Here is an 18,698-nt window from a genome sequence, read left to right as displayed (position 1 = left end):
AGGGAAGCCCTGCTGAGACAAGAAGCAACAGAGGGAAAGCTCTGCGGGAGCAGGTCAGGCTCCTGTGGGAGAGGCCTTAACATAGGGTCAGTAAAAGCACTTCAGTGGAGCCAGGGTGGGGTGCAGGAGGAGAGTTACTAGCTGGATGTTTAGCTTTGACTTTCAGTTGGACCTTCTGTTACCCTGGAAGGGAACTGAGCTTTGTGTGGCTTGGTTGGAGGGCTGAGCCCCTGAAGACCTGGTGAGATGCAGGCTGGCCAGCAGGAGGCCCCGGAGACAAGGACCCCTTGGAGCATTGCGCCCTGATACTAGGGGTGTTGAGAACGCTATCTTACAAGGAAGAACCACTGAAGCTGGGTATATTTGAAGTGTAACTTGCTTTACTTCACACAAACACACACACAGGTTCTGGAACAGAGGTGGTTGCAAACTGCACCCAGACAATACCCACTTCTGGAAATCTCAGCCCCTGCACCAATGACTAGTTCCCAGGAAGCTTCTCTGTCCTGAGAATTGCCTCCAACTAGGGCAAAGCGTAAACTGTCTGCTACCTGCCACTTCTCTTCGCTTAACTTTTTCTCCAAGGACTATATACTACATCACAAAACCAACAACCTGCAAGCCTGTCTGCCAAATACTGAAAACTTGCTCATGTGGTAAGAAAAAGAGCATGTGAGGCTGTGTAACAGTGCCATCTGGTGATAGCTGCCATAATATATTTCCCCAAGACCTGTGCATATCTGGAGTGGTCCACAGAGGCACAAGTCAGTCACATGAAGGCTCAAGGCCTTAGCAGTGCTGCCCAGCCTCTTCTTTGACGGCCCCCCCCCAGCAGCCATGCTGCTGGGGCACCCCACTGAGTAATGCCCTCCGGGTACCCCCAAAAGGGGCCTTTCCAAACTGCATAGGGAAAGTGGGTGTCCTAATACTGACAGCTCCACAGCGTGTGTGTGTAGTGATACAACTTCTGCCACAGGCCCAGCCCATCTCCTCTCCTCCAACAAATCCCAACCAACCACGGAGGGTTTCCAGAGGTTTTGGGTCAGAGGAGGGAACTATGTCACGGAGAGCGCAATCCCTACTTCTGCGCCCACTGCCCAGCAGAACCTGCTGGCTGCCTCCCACTCATCTCTGGCCATGGAGGGGAAGGGAAGTATGGCCCCTTGTTAAAGGGATCGTATTGTCACACACACGGCTATAGGGAAGGTTGCTGCAGTGTTCTGTTACTACCCGGGATGACTCCATCTTCTGTAACGCTGCACTCTCTCTGCATGACGGAGCATCAGGGAACGAGGATTGATTGGGAATCTCAGCTAGTATCTCATTAGCCCATTTTCGCCCCATCCCACCTCTAGCATCTCTCCAATGCAACACGCCAGCTTTGTTTGCTTGTTGCTCAGTGACTGAAATATCCAAAGATCAGTGGCAGACAAAGTCCCCATATCCCGCAGGATTGGATGCCAACGCCTGTGAGTGACAGCTACGGCTGTATTCATACACTGTACAGAGAAGCTGGTTATGTGAAAAGCGGGAAGGGTACTGTCTGTATATAGGAAACAGGCTTGTTGTGGCAAGTCTTGTACTGCCTGCTGGTGCTGAAAGCATCCAGCAAGTGAAACTCTTTAGAAGTTGAATAATTGATTAAATGCACCACCTAGTGTTTTGCCTCAGCATAACACCGCACTCTGAGATAGTCACAGCAGGGCAACCTTCTAGTTTCTGTAGTATACAGGTTCTTATCCTGCTCTCATCACCATGGTATCTGAGACCCAGATCCACGAATCTAAGGAAGATAGGTGCCCCTCCACCTAACTCATCTGTAGGGCATCATCCTGTGGATGGCCTCTGAACATACCCACTGGATCTGACCTGCAAAGACAGATGTTCCTCCACCCATCTTCTCCTGGTTCGTAGATCGCTCTGGGGCTTAGGCAGGAGATAGGCATCCGGGTGCCTACAGGGAGCCAGCAGCGTCCAAGCCCAGAGACTGGAATTTAGGCACCAAGGAAACTCTTATCCTGAAAACATAGGCACCAAGTGAGTTTAGGCACCTACAGAGTTAGGCGAGAGTTTTGTGTGTTGCAGTGATGCCTAAATTGGGACTTAAATGTCTACGTGCCTTTGTGGATCTGGGCCAGACCTCCTTCCACTAGTGCATTAAGCAATGTGTCTAACATCTATCCCATGTGGTTTGTTCTCTCTCATCCTCTCCCTGCAGGGAGAATTGTGTGTGCAGTGGGGTGGCTTATTGGCGTAGAGTTTTGGTTTGTGGGGGGAGGGGGTATGTTAAATGTACATGTGGTTCTGGGTTTATGTTAGAGAAGGCGGCTGGAACTTGTTGCAGAAGATGGGGAGATCTCGGATGGTCCTTCATTCCTGGGGGAGTCTGTTCCGCAGTCTGGGACTGGCCCCTCAGAAGGCTCTGTCTCCTGCCCAGACGAGCTTTACTCTTGTGGTAGAAAGTTCCACTGTACCTGAGGAGCAGCATTATCGACCATGAACTTATGCCAGGGCTACAGGCTTTGAGAGACCTGGTACGCCTTGAAGATAAGGACCAAGACCTTGAACCTGACTTGATAGTGAGAGACTGTCTCCTCCTTGACCTTTTAACCACCCTCCCCTTGAGAGATAAAGGTAAAGGAGCCTCTGCAAAGGAATTAGAGAGAGAAAAGAGGGCTAGAGGAATAGTGTTGAGTGATGGAGAGGAGCCAGACCTCTATGGACGCTTATCAGGCATCGTGGACAGGAGGTGGGGCAGGGTTTATCTGCTGGGAGAACGGCAGTGAATAGAGGGACAAAGTTACACTTTAATGGAAAACTGGCTTTTTTTTTGTCTAAACCAAATTTTTTTTTTTTTGCAAAAAAAGTGTGGCTATTATTGAAACCTTTTGGTGGCATTTTTCATAAGTTAAAAAATGATAAATACCATTTGTCATGTACAGAAAGCCACACTTTGCTGTCTGATAACCCTTCCAATCAACATTTCTGGTTGTTGGGTTTTTTTAAAAAACACACAAAAATTCATGAAACTCCCAAATTGGGGCCATTTCAAACCCTGCGAAACACAAACAACTTCAATATGTTTCATAAACTTTTGTTTCCATTATCTGAGCAACTCTAGCATTGAGGGGGAGAGGAGGAAGAGGACTAGGGTGGAAGACGCTGAAGAATGGAGAAAGAAGGACAAAACTCCATCATGGCTGAAAGAAACTAAGTCTCTGGAGTCAATTCTGCCTCAACTAGCCCAGTGCCGCCCCAATGGAGTCAAAGCACTCAAGTCAATGATGTGACAGAATAACTCTCCTTAGGGATGGGCTATTACCAGCAGGAGAGTGAGTTTGTATGTGTGTGTGGGGGGGGGGGGGGAAGGGTGAGAAAACCTGGATTTGTGCTGGAAATGGCCCTACTTGATGATCACTTTAGATAAGCTGTTACCAGCAGAAGAGTGGGGTGGGAGGAAGTTTTGTTTCATGGTCTCTGTGTGTATATAATGTCTTCTGCAGTTTCCACGATATGCTATGCATCCGATGAAGTGAGCTGTAGCTCACGAAAGCTCATGCTCAAATAAACTGGTTAGTCTCTAAGGTGCCACAAGTACTCCTTTTCTTTTTACGAATACAGACTAACACGGCTGTTACTCTGAAACCTCTCCTTGGAGTATGAACACTGGACTGCTCAGGAGCTAATCAGCCCCACACTTTTCCTGTTCTCCCACCACTCCTTCCAAGTCCAAAAAAATACAAACAACTAAGGAGCGGACGTCTGCAAGGTCAGAACTGACTGCTGTCACATAGGGATCTGCTAAATTCTCTGGAGGGGTTTTCAGCAGGTATGTGACTCGTCTATAGCAGAGTGTGATGATCTAATACAAAAAAGCTGCAGCCTAAGAAATGCAATGCAATGTGACAGCTTAACATTGCAAATACACACCGACCCTTATTTAGCATACACACTAGAAAGAAAGGAGCCTAACGGTAAGGTGGTAGAACAAAGTTCATTGTTAGGGATGGGCCAAAATACGGAGCTGAAATATAAATGCCTTTAAATCTAACCTTCCACCAAAATTAAATTCCTGGATATGAACCTACCTCTGTGGGTCTGATTTGCGTTTGGATCCAAAGCCAAAGGGAACACCTGAGTAAGTCTTTGCAGGATCACGGTCTAAACAGACAAGATGCTAAGACAGACAGACAAGATGGGAGCTTGAAATAATCTCAGACCTCAACCTTGAACTTATTCAGCCACAACCCCAAATTCTGAAACACCCTAAATCTCATTTGGGTCCTGATCCAAACCTGGTGTCCTCAGCAACAGAGTCAATACTGATTGAGGAAAGCCACCATCATTATTAATTGAGCACTTTCTATGGGACCATAATTAATGAAGGAGAAGCCCTATTCAGACACCTAACTTCTCTTGGAAACCAAAGTAGGTGTATTGTTCAGACGATACAGTGATGAGCACAGGAGAGAGAGAGAGAGAGATCTTGTTCTCTGTGGCTTTGTCTAATCTAGCCTTAGCTGACTCAAATGCTGGGACCACCACCACCACCTTTACATGGGAGCTATTTCCTGATATTGAACCATCCCTTCTCTTTGCTCACGACTATCCCATTATTCCCAGATATACCCCGTTAGAATATACTGAACTATTCCTCTCTCACTTTCTGGCACTTACACCTGTCAAATACTTGCTGATGATTATCAGCGTCCGCCTTACTCTTTGTTTGCCCAAGGTAAACACATCTCCTTCTCCTCATTAGTTTCTCAGAAGCCAAAGCTTCCAGCCCTTAAATCAGTCTGCTTGCCCTTCTGTGAAGTCCCTCTGGTACGGAAGTGCCTACAGCTGAACACAGGTTTTCTGACTATGCTCAGACCTAGATACTGCATTGCCAGATCTACAGATAGATGGGAAGGAGTTCAGGAAAGAAGAACACAATTGAGCAGGCAGCCAGAAGGAGTGATTTGTAAGGAAAGGCAATGTGGCTCATTTAGTGAAGTGACAGCCAAGAGGTGGCATGTTAAGTCTCCAAATAGCTGAAGGCATGGACACCAAAAATGAAGGAGAATTATCTAAGGTGGTAGCCAGGGATACAACTAGCAGCCACCAGTTGAAATTGAGAGGTAAATTGTAATAGATAGAATCTACCTCATACACAGCACACTTCATCAATAGATCTCAAAGCACTTTACAAAGAAGTTCAGTATCATTATCCCCTTTTACAGATGGGGAAACTGAGGCACAGAGGGTGAAATGACTTTCCCATCATCACCTAGCAGGCCAGCGTCAAAGCCAGGACTCAAACCCAGGTGTGTTGAGTCCCAGGGCAGTCTGCCCTCTTAGGGGTCAGCCATCCCAGTCACATGGCATGGCCCTTTAAGATTCTGGGAGGTTTTGATGTAGCAAAGACCTAGGAAATAAAAGGTATTGGTGCAGAGGAAGCGGTCCGGGGAATAAGTAGCTCGTGGAGAAAGTCAGTTCCTGTTTCTTTAAGGTCCTGTGGCTAGGAGCTTTGCAGAGCGCTGAGCTGGGAGAAGGGGACGGGCATATATGCTGCTTCATGCCTCGGAGCATCAAAGACAACTGTAGGAGATGACTGCCTTCTGAGGCTGAGGACCAGCTGAAGGAGAAGTTGGCTAAGGCCCTGGAGGTGGCCTGAATTATAACGCAGCCCCAGGGAGAAAGGCTGGGGACTCGCATCTCATGGAGAGGGACTGTTGGAAGCACAAGTTGGCTCCTGGAGGAACTGGGGCACAGAAACCTATTGGGGCTCTTGTATGGACCCAGAGAGGGCATGAACTGGAGCAAGTAAACAGTGAGTGAAGCACTGAAGAAAAGTTGATAAACCAGCCCCACCCCCAGGGGACAGATGTTCTGAACTAAGCAGGTCTGGCTGGCTGACTGAAAGGGCACTAAAGACAATGCACCTGCAGGGCTGCAAGGGGGTGTGTGTGACTGCAAACCCCCCCACCCTATAGAACTCCCCCCAGAGGCTGAATAGCAGGACAAACTACCTGGCCATGAGTTCTATTAAGGCCATGCTGACGCCCCTCCCCAGCTTGGGCAGTGCGGGAAGGAAACAACCCTGCAAGGCCCCACACAGGCACCAGCACTAGATCCTGTGGTGCCCCCACTTCTCCTGCTGCAGGCATGAATTGCAGTCTCCCCAGCAATCCTGACCTGTGCCCCCTTCGATGCAGTTACGTTTACAGAACCTTGTGGCATGCCTCTTGCCACCTCGACAGTGGCGTGCTTCGGTCCAAATGCCACTATTGGGAATGTCCTCACCTCCTGGAGAGACAGCCCTCATGCGACAGCACCCTGCCAGCACCCTTGCTCCTTTTGTATAAGCAGCTCCCACCTCCCTGTGCTCTCTCTTCGCAAGGGTTTCTCCACCAGTGGGACAAAATGACTATTGACAGGTACTCTCCATACTATGTCACAACTGAAAGCTCTTCATGTGGATGAGCGTAGGGGCTCATTGCTTTATGGATTCCTTGTCCCCCAGAGAGTATCTGATACCCCCGTGTCATGTCCCTGAGTATAGATTTTGCATCTTGATTTTGGAGATAACTGACAGATCTGTCAAACAGCCAGTACCTGTAGGCAGGCAGCTCCCGATGGAGTGTGCACCTGGGGACGTCCCCGTGAATTCTTCACTAGACTGTGCACGAAATAGATGGTGCAGGACCAAGACAACTGCTTGCTCACACTCCCAAGAGCTTTTGTTTGTTTCTTGTGGGCCCAGTTCTGCTACCCTCGTTCACAAGACAAAGTAGCCTCACTGGAATCAGTGGGGCTATAGCAGGGTAAGTGAAAGAGATTCCTCAGTGAGTAAGAGTGGCAAAAGCCAGCCCCCAGAGCCAAGCTCTGGCTGTATCTATTCAGTGGAGCTGCCTTTCAGCTATGTCATCTCATCTGCCCTGGATCTGAGGTTCCCTTAGTGTCCCAGGTAATGCTACTCTAAGCAGCCTGGGGTGATCGAGTGTGGTCATGTTTGACATGGATAACACTATACCTGGCACTCACGGAGCTAGTACTTTCCACCCACAGATCACAGTGATTTACAAGGCAGTGCCACTATTGGACACACAGGAGAGTGGGGCTGCACACAGACAAAGTGGCTTGTCTGAGGTGGTACAGCTCGTCACGGTGGCAGAGTTGGGAACAGAGCCCAGGTCAAAGCACCTGACTGTGTTGCCCTGTATCTAAGCACTTAACTGCCCTCATCACCCCAGGACCGGAGCCCCTGTTTGCATGAGATCTTTGGAAATTAATAATACTGTACATTGATTTGGCACTTTTGATCATAAATCATCCTAGAGGGCTCTACAGACAAGAATGGACGAGCAAACTACATGCAGGGATTGCTTTGTCTACGCCAGGTGGTGAAACCGGAACAGCACTGAACGGCCGAGCCAGTTGAAAATTTTCCAGTGGAACAACTGCATCAAAAAATGCTGATTCAAAACGTTCCACAGGAATGTGTCAATTCTATTGAAATTTCCTATGGGAACCGGGCAGGCTGACCGGCCAAGCAACCTACTTGCCTGCTCTCCTGCCAGTTCACCTGCCCACCCACTTCCCTGGGCTTTCCAGCTCCCTGGCATCCCTCTGGCAGGATCCTGGGCTCTCAGACTCCCTAACAGCCCACCTGGCAGTCTGCCAGCCTCCCTGGGCTTCCTCCACAGCCCACCTGGTAGGCTGCCAGGGCTTTCTGGGCTCCCTGAGCAGCTTGCCGGGCAGGCTGCTGAGCTCCCCAGCTGGCAGGCAAAAAGATGGGCTCCCCAGCTGATGGGCTCTCCGATGCTACCTGGCTGGCCAGCTCCCCAGCAGATGGGAAGCCGGGGATCCCTGTGAGAATCTTTCATTTCAGAAACCCCAAAACGTTCCTACCAGCTGGGCCACCCCTGGAAACATTCTAGGGTGGGTTTGTTTGTTTTTTAAACTTTTTGTCCTTATTCAAGATGCATTTTCCCCCCCAAACACTCAGTTTTTCACAGGATAGAAATACATTTCCTGGCCAGCTGTGCTGAATAGTCCCCACAGGGTACACTACACAGCAGCACTAGCCCATAGGGCAGAGCGTGAAGAAGTATCCCACCTCCAACTGAAGCTGCAGGGCGAATTTAAAGCAGCTTGAATCCAGTTACATACACTGGATCCTGGGTAAGACACCAAAGCTTTAATGACCACAAACAAGGAGGAGTCACGATCTCAATTCTAACACCCCAACCAAAAGCCAGCGTCTTAAGCACTCGACCAGGGGAGTGACTGTACACACTCTATGGAAGAGTCCCAGATTATCCTGCTGAACACAGCAGGGCTGGAGCTGTCCGGGAGTCATTGATGGCTCCCTGATTCTCCAACTTCTACTGGCTACTCCAACTTCTACTAGCTGGCCACCGTCCGTAGAGGGCCCATACACTAGCTGAGCATAGCCAGAGTGCAGTATGCTATAGCCACACCCCCAACATGCACCCTATACCAGATCCAAAGTGTAGGGAGAAGTGGCACAAGGGCTGGCTATGCCAGCTGAGAGCCCCCTGATGCTGGGGGAGTTCTCAGCAAATGAGCTGGAGTGCAACCAGGAATCTGATCCTGAATTACCAACACCACTGGGTTTTCCTTAGAGGACTCACCTCTGCTTCCAGACCTGACCTCACTTCTGTTGTGAGAGATGACAGCACAGAGTCAAGTGGCTGGCAGACACTGGGGATAGATTTGGCCCATTAAGTATTTCCACTGCTGTATTTACACCAGAGGTCAGTCAGTCAGTCTTGTTTCTATGACTTCCTTGCTTTCTCTCAACAGTAAAGGGATGAACATAGCCTGCAAACAAGGAAAGGCAATGATCACAACCACTAGGCCAAGTTCTGTTGTGAGTTAGTGGTGTAAACAGAGTAACTCCACTGAAGTCAGTGGAAATTAAACCAGTGTAAAACTGATGTGTGAGAGAGGAGAATTAGGCCCTCCAACTTGCTGCCCACTTTTGGCCTTCGAGAGACAGAGCACCACATGGAGCGGGTGTGGGTTTCATCTGAAGTGTTCAGGGAGCAGGAGAAGTTGGCAGATCTCCTTTGAGAAGGAGAGAAAAGGACCAAAGAGAAGACAAAATGTTAAGCCCAGAACTAAGACAATACTTTGGTCTGCAAGGCGAATTTCATGCAAGGATCTCATTGAACTTTCCAGGCAATTACTTAAGACCCACTACAGCCTTATAGAACAGATCAACATTGCTACCCCCATTTTACAGGTGGGGGAAAACTGAGGGGGTCGTGACTTGCCCAGGATTTCCCAGTGAGTCAGTGGCAGAACTGGGAATGGAATCGAAGATTTGAAACCCAACCTAGAGCTGGGAAGTCAACTGCTTCCCCGATTTTCGGCCCTTTGCACAGGTCAAAAGCAAATTCACAATCTACTGGTTTTGGGTTTTGCTTGATGTTTTTTCTAATGCGAGGCTCAGCTGGAGGGGAGATGATTTCATATGAAGCCCATAAGCAATTTGTCTGTGTTAAGACACAGCCCTGTCACTGAAACATTTTAAAATAATCATTTTCCTGACTTCTCTCATACTTCAGATCCCAATCCAGGTAAGCCAGCCCCTCTCCCAAGGCAGAACACTAGTGCAGATATTTCCTCTCTCTCTTGTAAATGTCTACATTTCCCAGTTCTTGCATTTCCTTTACTCCCATTTGCTAGGAGAACATCTTGGGGTGGCCTGGGAATTTTTCAGGTTGTTCCCTGAGAGATGAGCAAACGCTTTCTCCCCCCTACCCAGAAAGGGGAAAAAACAAAACAGTGAATTCATTTTCTGTGCAGCCCTGACTTTCCAGTGTTTGACCTTAAGATGTCGCTAGTAGCTCTTGGAAACAGCCTGACTTCCTGCATTTCATCTGTGGGCTTAGTGAAATAGCAAGCTAGAGGCAATCCTAACAGGCGTTCCCCCACCCTCCAGCCTTCATAGAACTTGTCATCATGAAAAAGAGAATAGAGGCAGTTTACTTATTTATTACAGGGAGGGCTGATAGCACCACCTATTAAGTTTGCTCGATGCTTCCCATTATCAGACCCTGTTTTCAGTTGCTTATAACTTTTTCAAACTTTAACCATTTGGGCTGAAGTTTTCCATGCCAGGTGTCTACCACAGGCTGAATTGCTTTGGATAACTTCAGCCAAAATGGTTCAGTTGTTGCCAAAAATGAAGCTAAGGAAAAATACATTGTTTCACCCATGCTATAATCTTCCGGTGACTTTTTCTTTGAAAAGCTCTAGCATCCCTGTGCTTTGGAGCAGGGATCTGAGACATGTGGCAGAAGGTGACATTTGTGACAGGGCTGGGCCTTTTGCTGTCACTGTGAATGTCTGCCCAAATTTGGCCAAGTTACAAGCCTGGTGGGAGGGGGGGAAATGTAGTTTGCACATGCTCTGTAGACTTATTAGATTTTAGTAGCTAAATTCCCCCAAGATTCCATCTGCAATGGGCATGCTCCAGCAGAGGGCTACAATTGCAGTTCTGGGCTGCTGAGGGCCTTGCTGGGTCCAGGGTCTGAACAGAGAACAGGGAGACTGGCTCTCCCGCGCTCTTAATGACCTTCTGCTGGGCCCACGCAGCGCAGAGGAAGGGGCTGCCTGATTTGAAAGTGGATGGGAAAAAAGCCAAATCTGCAGTGGTGTCAGAGGGAGTAGCGTGTGTGGTGAAGACGCACTATGCTGATGTGACAGGGCTCTCCCATCGGCATAATTACTCCACCTTGGCGAGAAGGAGAAGCTATGTCAGCGGGAGAGCATCTCCCACTGGCACAGCGCCGGTGTGGACAGCACAGAACTTGCATCACTCGGGGAAGGGAGGGGCTTTTTCACACCCTGAGCAACGTAATTTAGATCGACTTAAACAGTAGTGTAGATCTGCCCTGAGTCTCACCATTCCTCTGATGTCAGCAAATATCAGTGAAACCTACGGGCAAAGTGTTCTATCCTCCACCAGTGCTGCTCCACATAAAGGATGAAAACCTATCAATTCCTTTGTTAGCTCATCTGGCAGAGATCTGTGTGGTGGATTGAAAGGTCTCAGCCTTGCTGATGATGCATGTGAGTGTCAATATAATGCCACATTCTGTCTTTTAAGTTTGCTTTTTTAAAAGCCTACATCTCTCACACACAAGTCTATGTTAAAGGTTGAGAAGTCAAACGCTGAAAAGTTAGCAAATGCCAGAATTAAAGTTGTATATGCAACCTTAATTCAGCCCCCTTGTGCAAATGCAATATGAGGCAGTCTTTATTTACATGATTATGTAGGACTTTTTCTAAATTAAGGTTACATAGGAAGTGCCAGAATGAATATTGCCTAATGTTTGAGTTCTTGGCTGTGTAACCTTGATAATGTTTTTTAAGCTTAGGTTTTGTGTATATATAGTATGTAACAGGCAGTCTCTGCTCCATATAAATGAATACAATTGTCTCTTCACACTGGGGTTTGAGGAAACATAAATTTAAAATAGAAAGGAACAGGTTTCTGAGAGTTTATGTTTGAATTTATACAAAACTATGAAAAAGTCTGCCACCTGATTTTTGTGTTTTTATTAGCGGCTGTTAACAGTTGGCTACCCCCATTCTCTAACCACTAATAAAACTCTTAGAGGGCAATAATAGTGAAAAGACCAGGATTTGGAAAGCTGACAAAAAGGGTAAAGGTGAACTGATTGATCGAACTGGTTACTTTGTCACTGTAATAAATTAACACTCCAAATCACAGAAGCACTTAAGCACATGCTTAACTTGAAGCCCATGAGTAGTCACGCTGAAGTTCAAACAGTGGTGATCACATGTTTAAAGTTTAGGGTGACCAGATGTCCTGATTTTATAGGGACAGTCCCGATTTTTGGGTCTTTTTCTTATATAGGCTCCTATTACCCCCCACCCCCGTCCCGATTTTTCACATTTGCTATCTGGTCACCCTATTAAAGTTGCTTAAAGTGCTTTGCTGAAACGTGGCCTATTAACCCGTTATAAGAAACATGCACTGTTAGGGCCCAGATGAGCAGTGGCTGTATTAAAGAACTTATTATAAATCCCTAGAACTGGTCAGAAAATACCAAAGATTATTGAAATTTCAACAAAAAAGAGGGGGTGGAAAGCTTTCCCCAAAATTTCTTTTTTCCATCCAGTTGTGTAAAATTTCATTGAAATTGGAGGAGGAAAACTCTCAGTTCCCTTCCTTTTTTTCAACCAGCTCTAGGAAATACCCCTGTGACCCATGATGTCAACTAATATTGGGCAAATCCAGCCACAAGTATTTAAAATTATCCTTGAGGATGAAACTTGCCAGTTAACTTTGCTGATATTCACAAACACGTTAATTCCCATTCATAAACAGGTAAGCAAATTTTGTTTGCAAGAAAGTGCAATGGAAAGCAAATTCATCCTGGATAAATTATTGCTCATATATTTACACTGGCTTTACTTTCTGCAGTCATTTTGAAAACTTGATTATTCGCATCGATTAGTCAGATAATTTTGATTGATTGCAGATAATTTGTGAACAAAAAAGGGACTTTTGTTTATAGAGTGTTGTTAGATTTGTTTCAAATACTGTGGGGGAAATGTTTATATGCAAATAACTATTTCTTAAAAGCAGGTTGGAAAAGGGAAATTCTGTCATACAGGAAATTCTGAAATGCTGATACTTGTTTTCATCCTGAATTGGGACAAAAACTTGAAATAGCATACTTTCATGGAATGAAAAGTTCTGAAAAAAATCTATTTGGAAATGTCTAAAATAGTGGACCTTATTGATCAAACTAAATGTTTTGACATTTCAAAACAAAATATTTCATTTCAAAATGACAATTAAACAAAAGAATTCATTTTGAATTTGCGCTGTTGTTGTAGCCATGTTGGTCCCAGGATATTGCCCTACTATAATTGTAGAGTTATTAACTGCCCACTTCACCCTTGAATGGTCTTTTACAACATGTTAAGTTAACTCCTTATGCTAACAATCTGTTCTACCTTGTTTTTAGGTGTGACACTCTGGGAATGTCTACACTGCGTGCCCACTGACTTGGGCTGTTTCATTGCACTGTAGACTTCCAAGCTGGGGCTTCAGCCTAAGCTCTGGAAACCTTCCACCCTGTACGGTCCTAGAGCCCGGGCCGCTGCCAGAGCCTGAAAGTCTCCACTGTAGCTAAACAGCCCAGCAGTCCAAACTCTATGAGCCTGAGTCAGCTGACACGGGTCAGCCACAGATGTCTAACTGCAATGTAGACATACCCTCTGAGTACCTTTCCCAGATCTGGAGAAGAGCTTTGTGTAGCTCGAAAGCTTGTCTCTCTCACCAACAGAAGTTGGTCCTATAAAAGATATTACCTCCCCCACTGTGTCTTTCATTTTGAATTGATATTTTGACTTAAAATGACTGTCAATATTGATCGGAAACAAAATTTTTCATTTAGATTTTCCTGACAGAAACATTAAAAATTTCATCAGTCGACATTTTCCTATAGAAAATTTCAATTTCAACTATATCACATTCTCTGATGAGAAAAGCGTTTGGTCAAAAGTTTCAAACAGCTCTACTGTTCCCATTAACATTTATGGGGGGCAGGAATCATGAAAACTTATTTACTTTAGATTTTATAAAAACTTTTAGCAAATCCTTAAATTTGGGTCTAAACTACTTGACACTCAACTTTACTTGAGGCACTGAAGTAAATGGGTACATATTGTGCCATCAGTTCTTAAGCATAACTCCCCATTGACATAAATTGGAATTTATGCTTAAAAACCCTTGGCAGCATATGTCCCAAAGTACATACAACCTCGCTGTCTCACCCTAATCATTTCTCCAGGGCCTGGTGGTTCTTTATCAGCCGAGCCCTGCCTGGGATGTTCTAAGCAAGGCCAGAAAAGCACTTTATGTAGCGGAATCTTCATTTCCTTAGCCTTTGAACTTATTCCTCTAAACTTAAATGTACTGGCTATACATTCCATTTTGCCACCACCCAGCTAAAGGCCTGTGCCCTGGCCTGTTAAGTCCACAGTACAGCTAAATGGGATTTGAGTGCTGTGTCTGTTTCTGTTGACCCCATTGCACAGGTGTGAATCCTAATCCTACCCTTAGAATCCAATCTTTCAGCCTGCCCCAAATCACATTAGAGTCAACTGAAGTCTTTCCATTGACTTCAGTGGGCCTCTTTTGTGTCCCCATCATGGTGAGAAGTGCCCTGATGAGCAGACAGTCCTGGCAGATCCACAGCACGGCCAGCCCAGCTGTGGTGACTGTATTGTTTGTTGGGTCCCAGACCCCCCACCTTCTTCTCCCCACACACATTTGGGACCTAGGCATAGCCCTAGTTTGCCTATGTGATAATCCCCTCTGGGGGCAGGTGAGGAGAAAAATGTGATTGAACCAGCCCTGCTCACGAGAGTAGCTGTTCCCAAGGGATCTCCACTATTCCTGTCTCCCCAGCTGCAGCCACTTACCACTGATTTGGCAGCTTCCCTAAAAAAGGCAGTGGAGGTAGCAGCTGGCTGGCGCAGCCAGGTGAGACATGGAAGGCTTTGAATAGGGGCCCAGTTTGCACTTCAGAACCTCGGGAATGGAAACTGACTGGACAGAAATTGGCCTGTCTGGAGGGGATGGGATCCAGTCCGGATCTCTTATTCCAGATCCAAACACCTCCAAGCCTCGGCGGGGTTCAGACTTTTTTAGAGCTATGATGTCATCAACGTCCAGCCCTGGAGCAACTGTGGATTGTAGACCCCCCCCACTTTTTAGTCAGTCTCCATTCCCCATATGCCGCAGTACACACCATACAGTCAGTTGGATTAGGATGAACCAGCAGATCTCAGCTAGATACGCAGCACAGTGACCCACAGTCAAGTGGAATCTCCCCAGAAAACGGTGCGGGGACCGCCACCCTGGATCAGAGTAGGGAGGTGATCTCATGGACCACCGCAAGGGAGCAATTTCATCTGCTGAATCAGAGCCGGGCAACTCCCCCACTGAAGCCCAGAAGTGACATTTCTGAGACTCAGCACTGACATGCGGCTAGGTGAACTGCCTGTGATGCTGTATAAATAGTGAGCCGTGCCCATAAATTCAAAAGGCTGGGATTTGAAAAGAGCCTAAGGACGACGGCACCCAACTCCCATTGGCTTTCAAATGGAATTGGGCACCTAACTTCCTCTGGTTCCTTCGAAAACCCCAGGTAGAAACTTTACATGGTTTAAAAAGAGTGAATTCACTAACCCAGCACATCGTACCGAACGGTTGTCTCTTCCCCGACCATACACGACTGCTAGAGCTGACTGAACTATTAAATGGGAACAATTTATCCACTGGGTTTGGCCCTTTCCATTCCAAGGCCTATACACCACCTAAGACCTCAAAATAGAGCTTAACTGGGATTTCACATTGGCTTTGTGCCGGCCCCATGCCCTCCATGAATTGTCTATTAACATATCTTGAATTTTATGAATTGGTTTGTTATTTCTAAGTGAGGGACGAAGGCTTTTTGTGCACGTATTTAGTCTCTGGTGGTTTGCAAACTATTCAAAGCAAGTAGTCCAGAGTATCTGAAATTCAATATTTGAGCTGTGTGCCTGGCCACCTCAGTTGCCTGGTCTGGTTTCTGGTTACCCTGTTAAGCTCGGATAACCCGACCTCTATGAACACAACTGCCTGACTGCATCTTTGGGGTGCTGGATCACTCGAGGAGGGGAAACAGCAGGTCTAAGAACTGTCTATTAGCATTTTAAATCTTTTCTGTCCCCTTTTACATGAAAAAATATATATATATCTGGCCAAATACATGGACCTTAGCTTTTTAAATTGCCGAGTTCTCTGGCTGAGGGAGAGAGAAAGCTATAGCCTTGATTTATTCCCCGGCAGAGAGAGGGGAGGGAGGGAGGGAGAGAGAAAGTTACAGACAGTCCCTTGAGTCGCTTAATTGAGAGTCCCGGAGCTCTGGCCAGCATGGTTTGGAAAGCTGCATTCAGCAACACAAGCCACTTTGCATAATTGCCAGCTGCACAGAGTGAATTCACTACTATGCACCACCATCGTGTGTAGCTTGCGTGTTATCAGGCAGATGACTGTATGGTCCCAGGACCATCTGCATGATTCCACAGAGTGATTTTCCTCAACATTGACTCTCCTCTGTCTAACTGGCCCATATATCTGGGTAGTACCAGGAACAAGTGCAGAGTGCCTTCGGGCAAAGGATCTGTCTGCTGTTTGCGCATCCCGCCACCACCCTCCCTACTCCCCCTCTCACTTCTGCGCATGTTGAGAGATTGCTCAGTTGTTTGCATGAAAAAGATCACTGACTTTCTCGTTCTCCTGCTCCCACACAAACACAACCACACAAGCAGACAAGGTGAGCGCTTCCAGGACCAAGATCCTTGTTCTCACAGTTATGTATGTTCACTCACTAGACAAACTGAGCCTGGAACGAAGATATAAATTTTTAATAGTGAGAGTAATTAACCATTGGAACAATTTACCAAGTGTGGTGCAGAATTATCGCTGACAATTTTTAAATCAAGATTGAGTGTTTTTCTAAAAGATCTAGTCTGTTCTAGGAATTATTTTGGGGATCTTCTCTGGCCTGTCTTATACAAGATGTCAGACTAGAATCACAATGGTTCCTTCTAGCCTTGGAGTCTATGAATAGCTAGATGCACAAAAACATCCGCACAAACAAAAATCAGTTTCATGAATATTCAGAGAAAAAAATGATCAAAAAAGGTACTAACAAGGTCAGATTCAACCAAAATTTGTAACTGGTGAAAATGGTCACAAATCATTTCCTTTCACTATTCATGCAATTATAATCCAATTTATAATCATCTCTTTTTCTTTTCTTTTTTTTTTTTTTGACGTTAAAAGGAATTTCATCCTACCGGTTTACAAGATTTTTAAAGCACATTTGTGTTGAACAATATTTGTAATAACCAAGAGCTACCAAAGATACCAGGATTAATATTGGGTTGGCTGTGTGTCTGTTCCTTTCTGAAAGTTCCATACATAGCTATTACATCCTTGGCATACATATATACTTTGAATATTATAAATTATTCTCATTTTCTTGTTATGATGGGGGATATCTGAAAGCAAACATCACTCACTTTTAGGTGCCTAATACTGAAGTGATGGTTGAGGTGAATACTACTATGTAATGTGAAGATTTGGTGAACAAGATAAATACTGAGTTTAAATTACTATGATGAGCAACTTTTATTTTCCTATGAAAGATTTATTTGCAAGAAGCTATGAATAGACTTAAAATAACTTATGATACACTATTTGCTTTTTCCCTCATGATATTCTAAATAACTTCTAAAATAAGCAGTATATCACGGTGTCATGGGGACATAATTGTACTTGTATTAACAAAAATATCGTTACAAACATTAAAAAAATCTACATATAATATGCTAAGATTTTAGCTAGCCGTTTTCTTTAAAAATTAATTTGTTTTCCTATTCTCTTGTTAAAATAATCACATTCAATTAGCAGAATAGAGTATATTTTGACTTTGCATTCATGTAATGGTAATAATGCTCAATCCTCTTTTTCTATAGGATTTTGGTTCCATTTTGCAACACACATGAATTGTCTTGAAATACTGTAAGTCACTTAAAGCCAATCTATTTTCTCTTTATGATCCAGTTTTTTATTTGATTTACTTGCGCACAAATGACTGACCCAAAAAAATCTCAATATTACTCTCACAGTCTTCATATTGCCTAGAGAAAAATCTCTCTCCCACTCTCGCCTTCTGTGGTACCAATTATTTTTATTAAATGGTGACCAAAGCTGTCAAGCACCATATTTAGTAATTTTTGTGAAAAAATTTTGTGAACACAAGGGATATTTCCTGAGTGATGGCTCACATTCAAATACTGCATTAACTACAACTGTAACTGATTTTTTTTGGACAACTGAGACCCTAAGAAACAGCTGTAAATTCCCTCTATCAAATGTCTATTGACATCCGTTTCAAGCAGCAGGTGTTTGATAACAGAAGACATTATTCAAACGTTTCACACACCCATACTAGACTGTTTTCTACCAAGTAAACTCTTCCATTGAAGGACTGGGAGATTTAATGGGGGTTTTTTTAATTGACAATGGAAACAGATTCTTATTTATTTGGCCAGGAGATTTTTGCTAAATGGATTGAATCAGATTTAGAGGTCAATAGGAAGTATAGTTGACCTATGCCACAGAAAGTTCATCAATACTAAATGGCAATTAGTCTCTAGATAAAAGTGTCTAAACCATGATCCTATTGTGATAGTCGCCAGACAGTGTTTTGATGAGCTATTGTGGTTGTAAGGGTGACAAGAAAAAAAAGGGGGAAATGATTATTTAAACGGCTCCACTAGAAAACAGCCTATGGGGGGGGGGGGGAGAATGAGAATTGGTTAAAGATTCATGGGGGGGAGGGAGTTAAGATAGGTTGTTTTTGTGGGGTAACTTTCCCAAAGTGCCTTCTTTCTGCCCTGCCAGAGGAGAGAGGAGATCTTCTTTGCACAGAGAGATGTGCTATAAAAGAAACACGAAGCTCGGAAAAACACTCCCAAGTGTTAGGGAGGTAAGCTAATTTGATCGTCCTTCTCTGATCATTTTCCCTGCTCCCCACGAGTCCCACACATCTGCCCCTGTTGAGATCTTATCTGAGGTGCAG

The 18,698-nt window shown here is 45.3% G+C and overlaps 1 protein-coding gene across 5 annotated transcripts in view; it reads right to left on the bottom strand.

The window, feature by feature from the left end:
• Nucleotides 1-18,698, bottom strand: part of ZNF488 (zinc finger protein 488) — a 34,636-nt gene that overhangs the window by 15,047 nt on the left and 891 nt on the right. Inside the window, exons 2-3 of one of the 5 annotated variants that reach the window (XM_037905729.2) lie at nt 8,643-8,832; nt 1,870-2,018 (exon numbers count right to left, since the gene is read on the bottom strand). The exons of 1 other annotated variant lie outside the window; for it this stretch is intronic. In XM_037905729.2, coding sequence (XP_037761657.1) covers nt 1,870-1,946 — 77 coding nt within the window. In that variant the 5' untranslated portion in view covers nt 1,947-2,018; nt 8,643-8,832. Of the gene's footprint in view, nt 1-1,855; nt 2,019-8,642; nt 8,833-18,698 lie in introns of those variants that run through there. 3 more of the 5 variants (XM_043551944.1, XM_037905730.2, XM_027831237.3) reach the window with 3 other exon arrangements.

The sequence above is a fragment of the Chelonia mydas genome, chromosome 7, assembly GCF_015237465.2.
Source record: "Chelonia mydas isolate rCheMyd1 chromosome 7, rCheMyd1.pri.v2, whole genome shotgun sequence".
NCBI classification, from domain to species: domain Eukaryota; kingdom Metazoa; phylum Chordata; order Testudines; family Cheloniidae; genus Chelonia; species Chelonia mydas.
Note: the sequence above shows the minus strand (reverse complement) of the source record. Positions and strands in the feature narration are given on the sequence as shown.